The sequence below is a fragment of the Excalfactoria chinensis genome, chromosome 23, assembly GCF_039878825.1.
Source record: "Excalfactoria chinensis isolate bCotChi1 chromosome 23, bCotChi1.hap2, whole genome shotgun sequence".
Lineage (NCBI taxonomy): Eukaryota > Metazoa > Chordata > Aves > Galliformes > Phasianidae > Excalfactoria > Excalfactoria chinensis.
In genome coordinates this window covers 3910818-3927204 of record NC_092847.1, presented here as the reverse complement: position 1 = coordinate 3927204, position 16387 = coordinate 3910818, and the positions used below count along the sequence as shown (strand labels likewise).

Below are 16387 nucleotides of genomic sequence, written 5' to 3'. Positions count from 1 at the left end.
ATAGACTGCAGTCATCTCCCCTCGGCCCTTCCCCCCTCACCCGGCAGAACCGGGATTACATGAGCTGCACGGCTTGGAGACTGAGCTCGAATATTATATATTTCGTTGGCTTTTGGCTCTGAATGTGTTTTCATGTGTATGTGTGTCAGTGTGTGCACGCACGCACGCACATGTGGGATGCTGTTCTCTCACTGCTGGCCAAACCTGCCCTGACGGCGCATCAGATGGGGATCGCTGGGATGGGGAGGATGGGGAGCATTGGGGAGGGGGAAGGAGCTGCCTCTGTGGGCCCCCTGGCTGGAGCACACCCTGAGAGCGGGGAGGAAATGGGACGAAGAAAGGATTTGGAGTGGAAAATAAAAATATCTCCTCGCCTGCTTTATTGATTGTGATTGTGGACAGAAATAGCCACGGCTGCTGGAAGCAATCAGTGCCAGGCTGCCCGGCACCCCCAGCTGGGGGGCAGGAGGAGCTCAGCTGCACGCAGGGCATGTCAGGGTCCTGCTGCATGCTGCTGCCTTGCCAGGTGCTGTGCATCTTGGTGGCAACAATTAGAGGATCAGCTTCCATTATTAATACATCCAATGTCTCACCCGTCATAAATCCCCAGCAGAGCGATGCAGCTCTCCCTGCCCACGGTGAGGCCATGCACCCACTGCATACCCCCATTGTGGGCAGGCAGAGCCACGTCACCTGGTCAGTGAGCTTTAAAAGCAGCAGAGCAAAGGGCCGTTCCATGAACTTGAGCCCAGTTAACTCAACTCTCTCCCTGCTGGGCTGGGGGGAGGACGTGGGTGAGCCCAGGCATTGGTGCAGCACATCAGGGCTGGCATCTGCAAGGGCACATTGCAACAGCTCCCAGCTCTGAGGCTTCCACAGAGTGAAAACCAAGTGCTGGCAGGAGAGTAATTAGTTAAAACCGGTGCACATCTGCTGTTAATTAATTCCTAAGCAGGAGGGTTAACCCCTGCCTCCCTGGTGCTTTGCTAGGTGCGTGGCCAGCAGCAGGTTGCAGCCATAGGCAGGCACCTACTTGGCTCTTCCAGCCCTTTCCAGGCACTCGTGCTGCTCTGCACCACCATTCCCACACTGCAGCACACCACGGGTAGCGAATGCACTCCGGGATTGGGAAAGAGACTTTAAAAACCCTGACCTTGTTGTGCCAGTGCCCGGCCCATGGAGCTGGTGGAGGAGGCTGGCCCTATTTGAAGACGGAGCATCGCTTTGCAAGGCAGAGCTGTGCTTATGGGCAGCTGCACCGGGGGCTATTTAATTTGCATTCTTTTCTCCCTGGGTGCATGCCATCCCTCCCACACTGGGGCACAAGCACGGCCAACCAACCCCAGGGCCCTCCAGCACCGGGGGAATCTGTTCCCCATTAAGCATCTCCAGCAGCGCTTGTTACCACAGGGAGAGCAGCCCGCCAGCTCCAACCTCCTTAATTAGCACCACGAGTGAGGCCGGGCTGGGGAAGGCCGGCGCCTCTATCCCTCCTTGCCAAGGATGTGAGCAGCTTGGAGCTGAGCCGCAGCCAGAGCCGTGGAAATGCTCCCACCCGCTCCAAGCTGGGGCCCCAGTGCTGCCTGTCCAGGAGCAGACACCAAAACGCAGCCCCCATCCTCACTCGGGCTCAGCTGCATTTGAGGACGGGTTAAAACCCCACTCTGCTGCCCCGCCACATTTAGGATGGAGGAAGGCTGCTCGCATCCTCCTCCTCCCCGCTGTGCACTTGCCCAGCACTGGGCTGCGACTGCCTTCCGCTCACCACTAAAAATAGGATGAAGGGCTGAGCTGCAGCCCCGGAGGGCAGGCAGCCCAGATCCCGAACCAGCCTGTGTCACTGTGACCAACTGACCCATTTGGCCTCGATTTTAAAGCATTTTTTTCTCCTTGCTCAACTTCAGCCCAGCCTGCAGCCTCGTTGGGGGGGGGTGGGGACCCCAAGCCGATCTCCGGGCATGGCACAGCATGGCGTAGCATGTTTGGCAGTCCCTCAGCAGGGCTGAGAGGTGGCACAGGAGAAACCGAACCACCAAACTCTGCCGCCTGTGGACACCCACAGCACCATGCAAACCCCAGGCTGTGCCCGCCCAGCCCTGCAGCCGGGAATCTGCATCATTTATTCCCTCCTTTTAGGGACATAATGTCTCTGTGACAGAGGTGAAGCGAGAGGCAGAGGACAGGAGAGCTCCAGGGCTGCTGTTGAGCCACCTCATGGCCCCAGAGCCAAGATAAAGCCCTGCAGGCCCCCATGCCCTGCAGCAGGATGTGGGGACAGGTGTCGCAGTGTGGCTGTGAACTGCCACTCCTCGGGCACACGAGGTGATGCAGCAGCCCTTATTCAGAAATGACGAAAGACCTTTATTTACGGTAACAAAAGGGACCAAAGACAAAATAACAATAATAATATCATGACACTTCTTCTCCCTCCCCTTCTCCCCAGCCCTCCAACAGGTGTTCTCCACCTTCCCCCAGTCACAAGCCCTGTCTCCAGGGTGATGGGATGGGAGCCAGCAGCTGCTGGGGGTCATTTTGCACCAAGGTGCCCAGTGAGGGATGCACTTGGGGTTGGTCACAGCTTGCACGGCTGCTCCAGTCCTGCAGGAAGAGAGCAGGTGGGGACAAAGGCACTTGGCTGCAGGAGAACCCCACTGCAGGCTGGTTATTGCACTTGGCTGCCAATGTCAGCACCGAGGAGGGGCTGGGGGCTGCGCCCACCCACACAGCCTGGCTGCCAGAGGGCATCTCTGTGGGGTGGAAGGATCTGCTGCACCCAGCCTTGCTGGATCCAAGAAGTGAGGATGCCCTGGGCCACCGCAAAGCATGGCACAGCACCTGGGGCAGTGTCCTGGATGGTGCGGGGTGGGAGCTCCTGCGCTCGGCTCAGGTGGCAGGATGCTCCGTGAGCCCCGGGTGTGGGGAAGAGGTAGAGCGCTATGGCTGTCCCCAGCCCTGCTGAGTCAAACTTCCCCAGGCAGGATCTAGCAGGCTCACCAGCTCCGAGGATGGGGTTTGCAGCAGGGAGTAGCGTTCTCCTTCCTCACCAGGCTCCGTCTTTTGGCATTTCACACCTGGGTTTCCATACTGCCTCCTGGGGGACCCGCAGGAGGGGATGGGAACGGTCCCCTCCCCCCAGATCTGGCTCTCAGGAGGAGAAGCAGAGCCCGCAGCACTCCATGCAGATCTCCAGGCAGTCGGCCGACTCGCAGCAGGCGTCGATGATGCCGCAGTCCATGTCGCAGGGCAGGTCGCAGTCCGCACACTCGCCCGAGTTGCAGCAGCAGCAGCAGATGCAGGAGTCCTCGGAGGTGCAGGAGCCGCAGGTGGCGCAGTCCAGCACGATGTTGCAGAGGGTCAGGAACTCGCAGAAGAGGCAGGATAGGATGCAGTGGACGCAGCAGTCTGCAAGGGAACATCAGAGAGTGGGCAGGAGGAGTGATACCAGTGCTGGGCTGGTGAACGGATGCTCAGACCCCAAAGGATGAAAACTGGGAACTAAGGGAGGGGGTGGGATGGGGCTGGGAGCCACGCACTGCTCCCTCAGTGCCTGAGACATGAGGGGAGCATGGCTGCTGCCCAGCTTCAGGGTCCTGGTGAGCTGGGATGATGCTACATGAGATACCCCATGGGATATGGGGCCACGGCAAAGAAAACCCCCCTTGGAGAGAGCCGGTACCTTCCTGCGCCTCAATAGGGATGTGGGATGAAGCCGACTTGGAGCTGCCCTTGCTCTTCTTGCTGCTCTGGCTGTTGATGGAGTGGTGGGGCTGCAGCTTACGGTGAGGCTTCTGGGAGCTGGGCAGAGGGCGGAAGACCCCATTCCCTGTGTTCCCACCTGGATCTGGCCCTTGTCCAGGCCCGTTCTGCAGCAGGTGGGTGCAGGGGCCGGGGGCCTGCGTGGCTGCTCGCACCTGGGGCTGGCCTGGGGGGAGAGCAGGGTGTCAGTGCTGGTCTGTGAAGTGCTGTGCTGAGAGACAAATGAGGTCCCAGCCTCCGGACCCTGCCAGCATGTGGGACCCTGGCGTGGTATTGCAGGAGGGATGTAGTGATGCTGACAAAAGCTCTGTCCAGGAGGATGGAGGAGGAATGAGATTCAAGCTGGAAGGAAGGAGGCAAAGTCAGAGAAAGAGAGGGAGGGATGAGAAAAGAGCAAGAAATAATGTCTTGGCTTGTAGGATGTGGTGCGACTGCCAAAGCTCAGCAGAGGAGCTGAGGAGGGGGCCCAGCACTGCCAGCACAGGCAGGAGGGGTGGAGGTGAGCAGGGGTACGGAGGGCATGGAGAGAAACCTCTGCCTCTGCTGCCACCAAAAGAAACTCAATGGCACAGCCGCCATCCCGCAGCGCAGCCCATGTGCTGCATGGCCATCCTCCTCTACTGAGCCAGGTAGGGTGAAGCTGGAGCTCTGCTCATCACCCCGGCTGCGTAATGAAAGGGCTCCCCAGCCTCTGGCTGAACTCCTCGGCCGGAGGAGGGAATGCAGATCTGCTCTATCAGCCTCCAGCTGTGTGCTCCTGCCCGGCGCCGCGTCCCCACGTGCGGTGAGAGCGGCGTGGTCAGGAGAGGGCTGGAAACAGCTCGAAGGGGGGGGCTGCAGTGTATGACCCCCGCTGCAGCAATGCCAACTGAAGCCACTGACCCAGCCCGGACTGGCGGAGCTTTTGCCAAGCTTTGATTTCCCTCTTCTGCTCCAGTAAACAAGGGATGATTCAGCCTGGAGGCTTGAGGGCAAAGGCACCTCCGGTTGCCGGGAACAGTACCTGCTTTCTGCACAGCGTGGCCATGAGGGGACCCATGGGAGGAGGGGCATGTCTAGGTCCCCCCTCCCCCCCAGCAATGACTGCCTCTCTTGCACTGGCAAAAATAGAGGCACAAAACCCACAAGAGTGTGTCTGTGGTGCTTCCAAAATGGGAGCTGCAGAAGTCTGCAAGGGCATTCGGGTGAGAAGAGCTTCCAGCAACCAGTGCTGAGCTGGAAGATCGGGCTGAAAACAAGAGGGGTGAGAGAAGGGCAGAAAAGGTAAATGGCAAATGGATCATGGATAAAATGGGAGACTTTGCCCCACCACCCCCTGAAGTCCCGGGGTTTGGTATCCCAAGGGAACAGGAGCACACAGTGATGTCCCACCACTATGCATGGAGCCCATAGGGACAGTGGCACCAGGGCTGGCTGGAGCTATGGGGGGGGATGAGCACACAGAGCCCCGTGCAGCCGCCTCTGCCCACTGCTCTCCCTGCACCCCCAGCTTCTCCTGCTGCTTTGTTCTGAGGCAGCACAGCTTACAGCAGCCCGCAGATCGCTGGGTTTGGCATTCTCCATTTCACTGCATTCCTCAGATTAAACTGTTTGTAAATCAAAATCTTGCTCCAACTCCAGCGAGCAGCAGGGAGGGCCAGCCAGCAATCCCCAATTCTCCTTAAGAAAAACAGCTTCCATCTCTCAGCATTGCCTTCAGGAGCTCTTTGGAGAGACAGCCCTTCAACCTGCGGCCGTGCAGTGGTGTGTGATGCTCTGCAGGGTGATGGCAGTGCAGTGAGGAGCAGCCCATTGCACTGACTCTGCCTGCATCCAACACGAAGCTCTGGGATGTCTCACACCGGGGCGATGCTCTGTGGAGCAGCTCAGGTTCCCTGGTGCCAATGTCCCCGGATGGGTGCCAAGCCCACAGCAGTTCCTGCCTGTGCCCAAGGTGGGGTGACCAGCAGGGCTGGGCTGCGCTTTGACCCTGCACTGAAAGCAGCATTAGTGGGCTGCAAGCAGGGCTGCTGGTGGTAATGCTGAGGAACCAGAGGGAAGGAGGGGGTTGCCCCACATCCTGCCCCCCCACCGGCCCAGCCTTTCTCCCCTTGGCCCTACAGGGTGGGGAAGGGGCTGCGCGGGGCCGCAGTGTGCGGGGTGCAGTGGCTGTGGTGTGACTCAGAGGTGCAGAATGTCTGTGGGCAGCCGGCCCAGCTCCCAGATGCTTGCAGACTCGTGCTGGGGCTGGGGAAACGTGTGCTCTCCTTGCTCCGGTCAGCAATGCCTCCATTTCACTGTTCACAACCTGATCTCCACCCTGCTCCCCCCAGGGGGAAGCACCGACCCACCCACATCCAACATACGGGGGTGTCTGTGTGCAAAGGGGTGGCCTGGGAGCTGAACCCCCCACCCCATAACGGGGCACAGAGCAAGGGCACACCAACAGAGCATGGAGACAATAGCTTCCCACCACTGCCTGCCTCGTTAATGAGCACCATCACTTATTAATTGGCAGCAGCCATGCTGGGAGCTGCCAGTGCCATTGCCAAGGAGCACTCACATGTCACAGCTTCGGGAGTGCCCACGAGCTCAGTCTTGGCTGCTGCGGTGCCGTTGAGCAGCGCTGTGTGGGACTCAGCATCATCCAAGGGCTTCTCACTCTTGGGGGCTGCGGGTGAAGGATGCGAGGTCTCACCCAGCTCTGCAAGAGAAAGAAGTTGGGATGAGTGTCCTGGGGGGGGTCATGGCCACCAGCACAGCCCCCCTGGGCAACCACAGCCCTGGATCATGCTGCAGGGTTCTGTTCAGGGTACAAGCCGCGTCCACTGGATGCTGTTGTTTTTTGGCCCAGAGTGCACAGCTGGGGAAACAGCTGCAATGGATTTAGGGTTGCATGGCACTGCTTACCCTCCTGCAATGCCAGAGGTCTGTGAGCACCCTCCTAAAACCCTCCTGAGGTCTCAGATTCCCTCTCTGTAAATAGAGGGGATGCAGCAACACCCAGCACCTCCAGTCAGGCTTTTCCCCCCATTCTTATAAAAGAGCTCTGCCAGCCACCCCACATTATATCCCCCTTGCTCTGGCACAGGAGCAGCCCCTGTGGGAAGCCCCAATTGTTGCAAGCCAAATCCCAAATGAGCAAACTCCTCACCTGCTTTGTGGGGACAAACCCCAGTGCCAAACATCTCCCTGCAGAATCTCAGCTGGGTGTGGGGATCACTCCCCAGTGGGTGACTGAGGGGCTGCAGAGCCCCCTCCTCCTCCCCGGCACAGGAATAGCAGCTGCTTGCACAACAGGGGCTGGACTGCACTTTATATAACCCTAAATTATAGCTTGGGCAAAGGGAGGGAGACCACACAGCTGTAATTTCCCTGGCTATAACAAGAGGTCCTACATGCAGGAAGGCAGGGGTGGGGGGGCAGAGTGAGCCCTTCAGCCACCTCGTTACGCTCAGTGCAACAAGAGGTTCTACAAGCTGGAGCCGGGCAGACTTCACCTGCGTCATTACAGGGACTATAGCAAGAGGCCCTACAAGGGAGGTGGGGGCAAACCCCCAGCCCGGGGTGGGCAGGAGGGGATGCATGCAGCTGGCAGTGATGTGGTGATTCTGATGCTCACCCAAGGGGAAATGCAGCAGCTCCAGCTGAGTTCTGCAGTTTGGCTCCGAAACCCAAATGGAGCGGAAGCAGCACGGCCCAGAAAGGAGCACGGGAAACTGGTTCCCATGTTGCTGTGAGAGTTCAGGGTGAAACAGAGGCAGCAGGCTGCCCCATGCTTCTGGGTTTGTGCACAGGCGTGGTCTAAAGGTGAGTAACAACCCCCGCGGCTGCAGCCACGTCCTCTGTCGTGTCCTGACCTGGGCCAGACTGACTCAGCCGTGGGACTTGGCCAACGCCTGTGGGAAGCAAACACTGACACCCCGATGGATGGGCAGCCCCACATGGAGCTCTGAGCCAGAGCTGAGCAATCAGAGCTGTGGCTGAAGGGCATGGGAAGGGGATCAAGGCACCGAGCATCACTTTGGAGAAGCTTTCTGCTGCACCTGCATTGTTACCCTGTACAACATGAGCTCTCACACACAGCCACAGCGGCAGAGGAAGATGGCAATTAAATCAACGCCCACTGGGACAAGCTGCCCAGGAGAGACAGAAATAGGAGGGAGAGAGATCTGGGTAAGCTGCTCCTGTCCTGCACACAGCCCTGCTGCCCCACGAGGAGCACGAGGACGCCCCAGTGCTATCACAGCATCTGCACAGCCCTGTGCCAAACACAAGGGAGAAACAACAGACAGCGCGGCACAGGGCGATGCTTCCTGAGAACAGAGATGATGAAGTGTTGGAAGCTGGAAGCCTAAGTCAGGCTTCGGTAAATCACAGCACTGCTGTAAGCTGCAAGGGATTAGGAAGGCAGAGGGATGTGGAGCTCCTCATCTTTGCCTCCAGGCTGCCAAGGCTGAGCGATGCTCACTCCCAGCTCTTCTGACTGCTCTCCCCATTTGCAAAGTCAGAACTCGCCCACTGTAGCAGCCCCAGGACACCACAGAGCTCCAAACAGCACAGGGACTGAGAATGGAGGGAGAAGGGGAAGGAGCTGAAAGAAGCAAGAAAGCCAGACTGTCTCATGGCCTTTCACTGCGTGTCTTGCAACACTGCTGTAAAGCAAAACGTGTCAACGGAGCTGGGATCACAGGGAAAGGAGCAGCAGGAGGGTGTGCTGCACCACCAGCTTTGTGCTGATGAGGGGCAGAAGCCTGCATGCTTAGGGCAGGAGGGATGCTGTGCTCCCTGTTGCATTCAGGACTGAGCTGACCCATCTGCAAAGCCCTGAACAAACAAGAGGAAATAGTGGTGTGTCAGCAGCACAAACAGGAGCACTGCTGCCGTCAGCACGGCCTTGCTGCACCCAGTGGGGCTCTGGCTGACCGCAAGGACCCACAGACTGTCCCCTCCATGCGGCCCCCAGCTGGAAGGCGAGGAGGATGTGGGAAGACACGATGCTGAAGGCATGCTTTGGGGTCAGACTCTCCCAGGTTTTCCCATGGCTCCCGCTTGGGACTCCTCAGCTGGAGCTGGATGTGAGGGATGAGCTGGTTCTCCTCCGCCCCAGCGCTGCTTTGGCCACAGGAGGAATACAGGGGCAGGAGAGAGGCACACATCTGGATCCACGTGCAGGGCTATGGCCCACATCTCCACTGACACGAGTCAGGAGTCCCACGTCTCCTTCCCCTCTCTTTTAGTCTCCCAGGAACGGTCGGTCCGGGAAGGACCGCATTGGATGGAGACACAAACAGAGGCAGCTGAGCAAGGCGTTCGCCACCACCAACACGCTACCTTGTGGTGATATTTAGTTTGGGAGCTTTCTAATCTTTTCTGTGCAGATAAAATGAGTGCGTAATCTTGCTTGGTTTTCCCATACAGGCTGCCTGGCCCAATCAGGTGCCTGTCTGACCTACTCAAGGGATATCCTAGAGCTTGATTAAGTGGTTTCAAGTGCAGGAGAGACAGCACTGAAGCAAACTCTTCCAATCCTGCGAGCCAGGCTGGAGGAAAGAACAATTCTGGTCTGAAAGTCTGCTCAGCTGGGAGGAATCCAAATGGCTTATTTACATTCAGTCTGAAATTAATGCACTAAAGCAGTTCAATGATATTCAGAGAAAGGAAGAGGAGGTTGTGAGGGAAGGGACGAGCAATGCCCACAAGCTGCCCTGCTCCCAAGCAAGTCCCAGCTCCATCCAGCCCAGCTCCAGTCCCAGCTCGGTCCTGGCAAGTATTTCCTCCCTGCTCACCTGGGCCGTGCTCTGTGATAACACTTTGCTGCTGGGACTATGAGGAATCCGTTAAAAAAAAACCCAAACCAAACAGCCACTATTGGTTTCTATGAAAAGTTACTTCCTAAATGCAAAAAGCAAAACAAAGCACAAAAACCCACAAAACCCCAGATGGGTTTTTTGCCAGCCTGGGAGTTGTTATTATTTGTTATTTATAGCCATTGGGTGGGTAGGGAGAGAGGAATTTCGGGTAGGCTGGACCTGTGTCCATCCTGGTGCAGGGCAGGGGCTGAAACCACAGCTCCACAGAGCTCGTCCAGCCACCAAACCCCACTCCAGGTTTGGGGCACAGACTCTGGATGTCCCTACAAACCCCAGCACCCAAAGGTCCCCTCTGACCCAACTGCTCCTGCAAAGGATGCACTGACCACCTCAGACCCTCATGGAGGGCTCAGTCCTGGACAGCCCGGGGTTGAGTCAACACCTGTTGACATCGAGGAGCACCACGTCAAGGAGCTGCTAGCGCCCAACCAAGCTGGCCAAGGGGACTTGGAAGCCTGATAGGATGGGAAGGCTGCAGGAAGAGGTCCTGCAATGTGCCAGGTGTCCTTAAGGACAAGAAGCCTGGAAAGTGGGTAAAGTTGTGCCTGTCAGATCCAAGGAGATCCTGGGAATTTCAGAGCAATGAGCCTCACGGCCGGGCTGGGGAAATTATGGAGAGTCTAATTAAGGACCGTGCCAGTACAGTAATTGTGTAACCTTATGGGGTCAAAGCAGCACAGGTTCTGCCAGGGAAAATTTGTGTCTTTCTAACCTGCTGAGAGTCCTTAAAAGAAAGTTAATTGAAGAGCAGATAAATGTGAGCTGGTGGACATCGTTATGAACAAGAGTAATAACTTGCAGTCGTACGGCACCTTTCAGATCTACCAGCACGTTTTAAGCTGGTGCCCATCACACATTCCAGTCATCACTCCTGGAAACAGCAAACCCACTGCTGGTAGGGCAGCCCTTAGGGAGAACACACTGCAGCCCTGGCACCAAAAGTGGCCAAACAGGCGAGCACTGCCCCATCCCTCCCTTTCTCTTTTCTTTTTTTGGGGGCTCTAATTCCTCCAGAACACAGTTATGCCCCACATGCTTCACATAAACAATTGCCTTTTCTCTCCAAGGCTCCTCTATAAACCACCTGTGGCTGTTTCAGGGCTGGGCAGCCCCGGCCAGGAGGAGGCTGTGGGCACCAGAGATGGCAGGAGATGAACTCAGAGCACAGAAATGAGGCTGAGCGTGGCAGTGCCATCCCAGCTCTGCCCACAGCGCTGCCACACCACTCTGCTCCCATTTACTCCTCAGGCTCAGTGCTACCAAACGATCTGCTTTCATCTGCGGAGCGCGGGAAAAGGAGATGAGCAGAAATTCCCAGGCTCTGTGCAGCACAACAGGGCCCTGGAAAGTGCCCAGGAGATAACGCCTCTGCACTGCAACGTCACACAGCCCAGAAACACTGAGTGCTGACTGACCGTCCATTCAGCGCTCACCAAAAGCCAGCCGTGTGTGCAAGAAGCCGACGCTGGTGCAGTGCAGTGGGAAGTCCAGGTCCGACAGCACAGAGCAGCACCAAGAGCTCGGCCAAGAACGCAGCATCCAGCAGGAGAAGCAGGAGGAGAGAACAAGAGGATGCATTCTCCAGCACTCAGGCCCAGCCGTGCCTGGGGGCCAAAGGCAACAAGCAGCGATCCAGCTGCATGCAGCCTGGGCTCTGTGTCCCTGTGCCCACATGACACCACACAGCTCCCAGCACTCAGCCTACAGCAGCACAGCCACTTCTGGAGCTCACTCGGAGGTGGACATGGCCCCTCTTGTGCACACACTGGGGGTGTCACAGCCCCCTTCTCCCTCCAACCTGCCCCAGCAATTTTCTGTCACTGCAGGGACTTTCAGTGCCTGAAACCGGGGATGGTTTTAACCCCTTCAGCTCTCGCTGGCCCTGTCGTCCCGTGCGGCCAAGTCGCAGGGATCGCTGCAAAGTTTGCGCTGCGCTCCCCAGAGGCTCACGGCATCAGCTGCGCTCACACCGCGCCAGGCGCGCACACACGCACACGGGCACCGCAACACGCGGCCGTGCACGCACACACTGCGGCCTTCCTGGAAAAGGCCTCATCCCCCCCCCGCCCCCCATAGCCGTGCACACACACAGCCGTGTGCACGCACACACAGCCACGCACACAGCTGCGCGCCCCGGGCCCGAATCCCCCGCACCGCGCACTGCCAGCCCGGCACACACGCAGCCCTCCCTGCCAAGAACCCCCGTCACCTCCCCCCACCCCCAACCTCTCACACACCTCCAAGCCCAGGCAGCCCCCCAACAAGACGCCCCTCCCTGAGCCACGCAGCTCCAGCCCCCCCCCAAGCACTCCCATTCCCCCCCAGGACCCCCCATGTCATCCACACACGGTCAGCTCCACGCACAAACACGCCGACCCCCCGACACCCCCAGCCGTGCACTCACACCCACAGCCACGCACACGCGACCCCCCTCATCAGACCCCCAAGACACGTACCCACACCCGGCACCACGCACATACATCGCCCCCCTCGGTCCATTCCGCTCCTCCTCCCCCCCCACGCTCCGGTACCTGGCGGCGGATCGGCGCGTCGCGGCTCCGGGCGGCTCTGCCGGGACATCGGCGCTGCGGTGGGACAGACGGCTCAGTGCGGACACACGGACAGACGGAACCCACCGCGGGGCAGACAGCCGGCGGGCGGACGGACAGAGCCGGGCAGACAGACGGACACCGTCCTCCCCCCCCCCTTCCCTTCAGGGCTCACCTGGGCCCCGCAGCTCCGCGCAGCGCTCAGCCCCGCGCCCGCCCCCTCCGTCCCGCACAGTCCCCCCCGCGCATCGCCCCGCGCAAAGCGCTGCCGGCCCGACGGCCGCCCGGGGCTGTGGTTGCTTTCTTGCTTTCTTTCTTTTTGTTAAACTTTTTCTTTCTTTTTCTTTTTTCCCCCAATTCCTTAAAAAAGCAGAAGAAAAAGAACAAACAAACAAACAAACAAACAACCGCCCGCGTCCGCCGAAGCGCTGCGCCGAGGAGGAGGGGAGGAAAGTTTCTTTTGGGGGATGGAGCGGAACGGGGAGGAAGGAAGGGGGGGAAGGCGGAGGATTCCCGGCTCCCGGGGGTCTCTCGGGCTGCGCTGCGCCTCCGGCTCCGCGTTGGACGGAGAGGAGGGCCGTAGGGAGGAGGGGCCCGAGAGCCCCCGCCCCTCCCCCTCAGTTTCCCCAGGTGGGGTCCGCGGTCAGAGTTCTCCCCCTCCCACCGCCCCGCACGCAACGCCGGGGCGCGTTCCTCGTGGGGGGGGGGGAGGCGGGCAGCCCTTTCCTCCGGGTGTCGGGTGAAGCCTCTCCCCCTCCTGACCCCACAACCAGAGGTTGGATACAGCCCGGAAAAGCAGCTCCGTACCCTCCCCTCTTCCACCACCCAGGTCCCTTTGCCGCAAGGTACCTGCTCCTGGTGCCTCAGGGCTCCCCGCGAGCTTTGGCAGGGCACATCCCATCTCTGTGCTGCCTCAGTGATGCTGAGCACCAGGCTGATGTTCTCTCCTCTGTCCCGATGCCTCTGTGCTGCCTCTTCCCAATGGGGTGTTGAAACTGCAGCCCACCTTCATTCAGGGGGGATTTTGGCAAGCGCGAGCCCACGGCGGCCCAGCCCCAGCCCTCCTTGCTGCAGGCTCTGTGTTGCAGAGATGGGTCCAGAACGTCACCGCCAGCATCCATCAGCTCACACCCCGTGAAGGGCCCTGCACAGATCACCCCTTGCTGTGGGGCTGTGGGGCGGTGTGACCCCAGGTAGGGCAGCCCTGGTGCTCCGTCCCAGCATGAGGAGCCCTGGAGAGAAGGATGGGGCTGTCCTCGTTGCAGCGGATGCAGCGGAGCAGGAGGGCGTGCAAACAAGTCGGGGCAGTTCTGTGCTGTGGGTTACCAATTAGTCAGCAACGCGGAGCGCCCAGCACGCTGATGGGAGCGTTCTCCATAAAACCAAGTGGTGACCCCTACAAAGAAAGCTCCCCTGAGCAGTTCTGGCATCGTGCTGCAGCAACAGGAGGGGGTGTGTGGGCACTGTGCTGTACCAAGCGGGTCCTGCAGTGAGTGTAACCCAGCCCCGAGCACTGTGGGACTGTGACGTGATTTGGTGAGGGTGTGGGACTTCACTGACCCACATTCACAGAAGATTGTGGAGTGGCTGTGCTCATATCACACGGCCAAAGCCAACCTCCCATATCCTGCAGTGCACACCCGATCCCATTGCTTTGTGCTCCGGAACCCAGATCTGGGGCAGGACGGGCAGTGAGGTGGGGATGGCCAATAGGTTGGGGATGGGTAGTGGGGAAGGATGGCCAATGGGGTAGGACGGGCAATGGGGAGAGATGGGCGATGGGATGGAGGTGGGCAATGGGATGGGATGGGCAACAGGGTGGGATGGGCGATGGGGTGGGTTGGAAAATGGGGTGAGTTGGACAATAGAGTGAAGACAGGCAGCAGGGTGAGACAGATAATGGGGTAGGGATGGGCAACGGGGATTTAAAGGGGCTGGAAACCAACCCCCAGATCCCGGCACAGTGTGGGCTCCTCACAAAGCCCCAGCTTTGCAGTTTGAAGTGAGTTTTGCAACACCCGCAGGCTCCCATCCCGCCCTGCACTCTTTGCAGTTTCGAAAGCACAAATAAACACTGAAAAGAAAACGCTTGCAGTCCGAAAACAACAGAAAAAAGCCCCAAAGCCGGGCGGCAGAGTGCGCTCAGCCGGCCATCAATGGGGCTGTATTTCGACAGAGCCGGGCTGTGCAGACGGAGCCGTGTTTGCGTAGGGCCACGGCCACAACCCCACAACCCCCCGCTCTGTCTGCGTGGTTACAGCACACAAAATCCCGGAGCAAAATAACCTCCCGAAAGCCCTGCTGAGCTGAGCTGAGCAGAGCGGGGAGGGGGGGGGGATGGAGCTCCCAGTTCCCAGTGAATGACCCCTCTGTTCGAGGTTTTCTGCTCCAAGGTTTCTGATGAGTCACGAGCTATTTCTGTAAATAATATTAAAAATAATAATAATAATAATAATAATAAATAAATAAATAGGAAGCGGACATTTAGACTTAAAAAAAAAGTCAACGGGCCCCATGAATGCTCATCTTTTGAAGATGGAAAAATTAAAGGCTTCCCTTCTGCACTGTGCTCCCCCCAGGGGCAGTGCTGGGGGGGAAGGGGGAATGATGGGGGGGATCTCGCTGCTTCCTGCAGCCCCCACTTGGCCGGATCGCACCCCACTGCCCAACAAACCCCCTTTGTTCTCCATCCTGTGGGCGGGGGGCTGCAGGCTCAGCCCACCCCACACAAAGCGGTGCTGGAGCAGAGCCCTGTGCCCCCCACCGTGGTCCCCCCAGCTTCAGGGGCTTGCAGTGATTACGGTTAGGGTTAGGGTTAGAGTTTGGGTTAGGGTTAGGGTTAAGTTTAGGGTCAGGGTTAGGATTAGGGTCAGGGTCAGGGTTTCGGGCCTGCCATGTGAAGGGACTGCTGGAGTATAACCACAGCACAAGGGCAAGGAAAGCACAGAGAAAGCCATCACTGCTCCTTTGGTCCCATCTCTCCCTGACTGCAGCTGCTGCAGTTCCTTAATGCTCTTTGTAGGAACAAACACACAAACTGACAATAAAACAATCAAAATGATCCTTTATTTCTCTGCTGTCTGCAGCACACTCTGCTTGGGGCTGTGCTTTAGGGCCGAGCATGGAGATGGGGCACAGCAGCACCCTGGTGGAAGGGATGCAGGGAGGAGTGAGCTGGGTGTCCCCAGTCCCAGTCTCCCCCCTGGAGCCATGCACTGGTTTAGCAATCAGACCAAACTTGCACGTTCCTAGCAAAGGAAAACAAAACAACAACAACAACAAAAGGAAAAATAATCTCTAGTTGGAAAGCTCTGATCTCCTTCTCCAAGTGTTAAATCCATCAGAGGCACGTGCAGCCCCCAGAGCCGCCCCAGCCCTGCGCCCACCCTGTGACACACGAGCTGGGGGTGAGGAGGGGAATCCTGCACCCATGGGTGCTCAGGGCCGGGGCTGGCAGCACGCAGCTGGCACAGATGGGCTCAGTGCAGCCCAGGAACTCATGGGCGAGCTGGCTGTAGGTCAGGGAGCCTTGGAAAATGGCCACTGGAAAAAAGATTAAGAAAGTTTGGCTGAGACAGCAGTGCAGAGAAAGGGGATATAACAGACTATTAATATTGGCAAGGTCTAGACACAGATGGGAGTGAGCCATTGAGCTGGGCTGTGGAATGGGGGGCTGCGAGCTGGCTGGGGGCCTCTGCAGCAGTTAAAATCTGCTCCATCCATGTCCCCATTCCCATCTCATCTCCATCCACATCCCCATCTCCATCCCCATCCTCATACCTTTCCCCATCTCCATTCCATCCCCATCCCCAGGCCCAGGGCTATGGAACACGCTGGTGAGGATACTGCACTATGGGCCTTTAGTTATTTATTTTCTAGAGGGTCTCCAACTTACTAATTATTTACTTAATTCTTGTTATTGTTATTTTCTGGACTGGCAGACCTGCTGGTAGCTAACTTCAGCCAACAGCCAGAAACTCACCGCTGTGCCAGCCTTTGGAAAAGCCCCGTGCAGTGGATGGAGCATGGGCTGCTGGCATGGGGGGTGAGGATGAGGAGGGACTCTCCTGTTGGAGCTGCCACTTCTGCCTTTCCTGGGGCCACAGCTGCCCTATGTCATGCCATCTCATGCCATCCCATGCCTCCTATGCCATTCCACGCCATCCCATCTTATTCCATGCCACCCCATCTACACCATTCCCTGACATCCTGTGCCATGCCGTCCCATCC

General features: G+C 58.3%; 1 protein-coding gene across 1 annotated transcript; it reads right to left on the bottom strand.

The window, feature by feature from the left end:
- Positions 1-2431: 2431 nt before the first annotated feature.
- MDFI (MyoD family inhibitor) lies at positions 2432-12697 on the bottom strand. The gene is made up of 5 exons (XM_072356157.1): positions 12566-12697; positions 12140-12193; positions 6299-6439; positions 3677-3922; positions 2432-3402 (listed from the first exon to the last, which is right to left on the bottom strand). The coding sequence occupies exons 2-5, from the start codon at positions 12186-12188 to the stop codon at positions 3146-3148; spliced, it is 693 nt and encodes a 230-aa protein (XP_072212258.1). The 5' UTR covers positions 12189-12193; positions 12566-12697; the 3' UTR covers positions 2432-3145.
- Positions 12698-16387: the final 3690 nt, after the last annotated feature.

Excerpts from the sequence above, each read along its gene's own strand:
- MDFI (XM_072356157.1), bottom strand. The coding sequence starts at position 12,188 with ATGTCCCGGCAGAGCCGCCCGGAGCCGCGACGCGCCGATCCGCCGCCA. Across the intron at positions 6,440-12,139 it reads ACGCGCCGATCCGCCGCCAG|AGCTGGGTGAGACCTCGCAT; the intron begins GTACCGGAGCGT and ends TTTCTCTTGCAG. Across the intron at positions 3,923-6,298 it reads CACTCCCGAAGCTGTGACAT|GCCAGCCCCAGGTGCGAGCA; the intron begins GTGAGTGCTCCT and ends CTCTCCCCCCAG.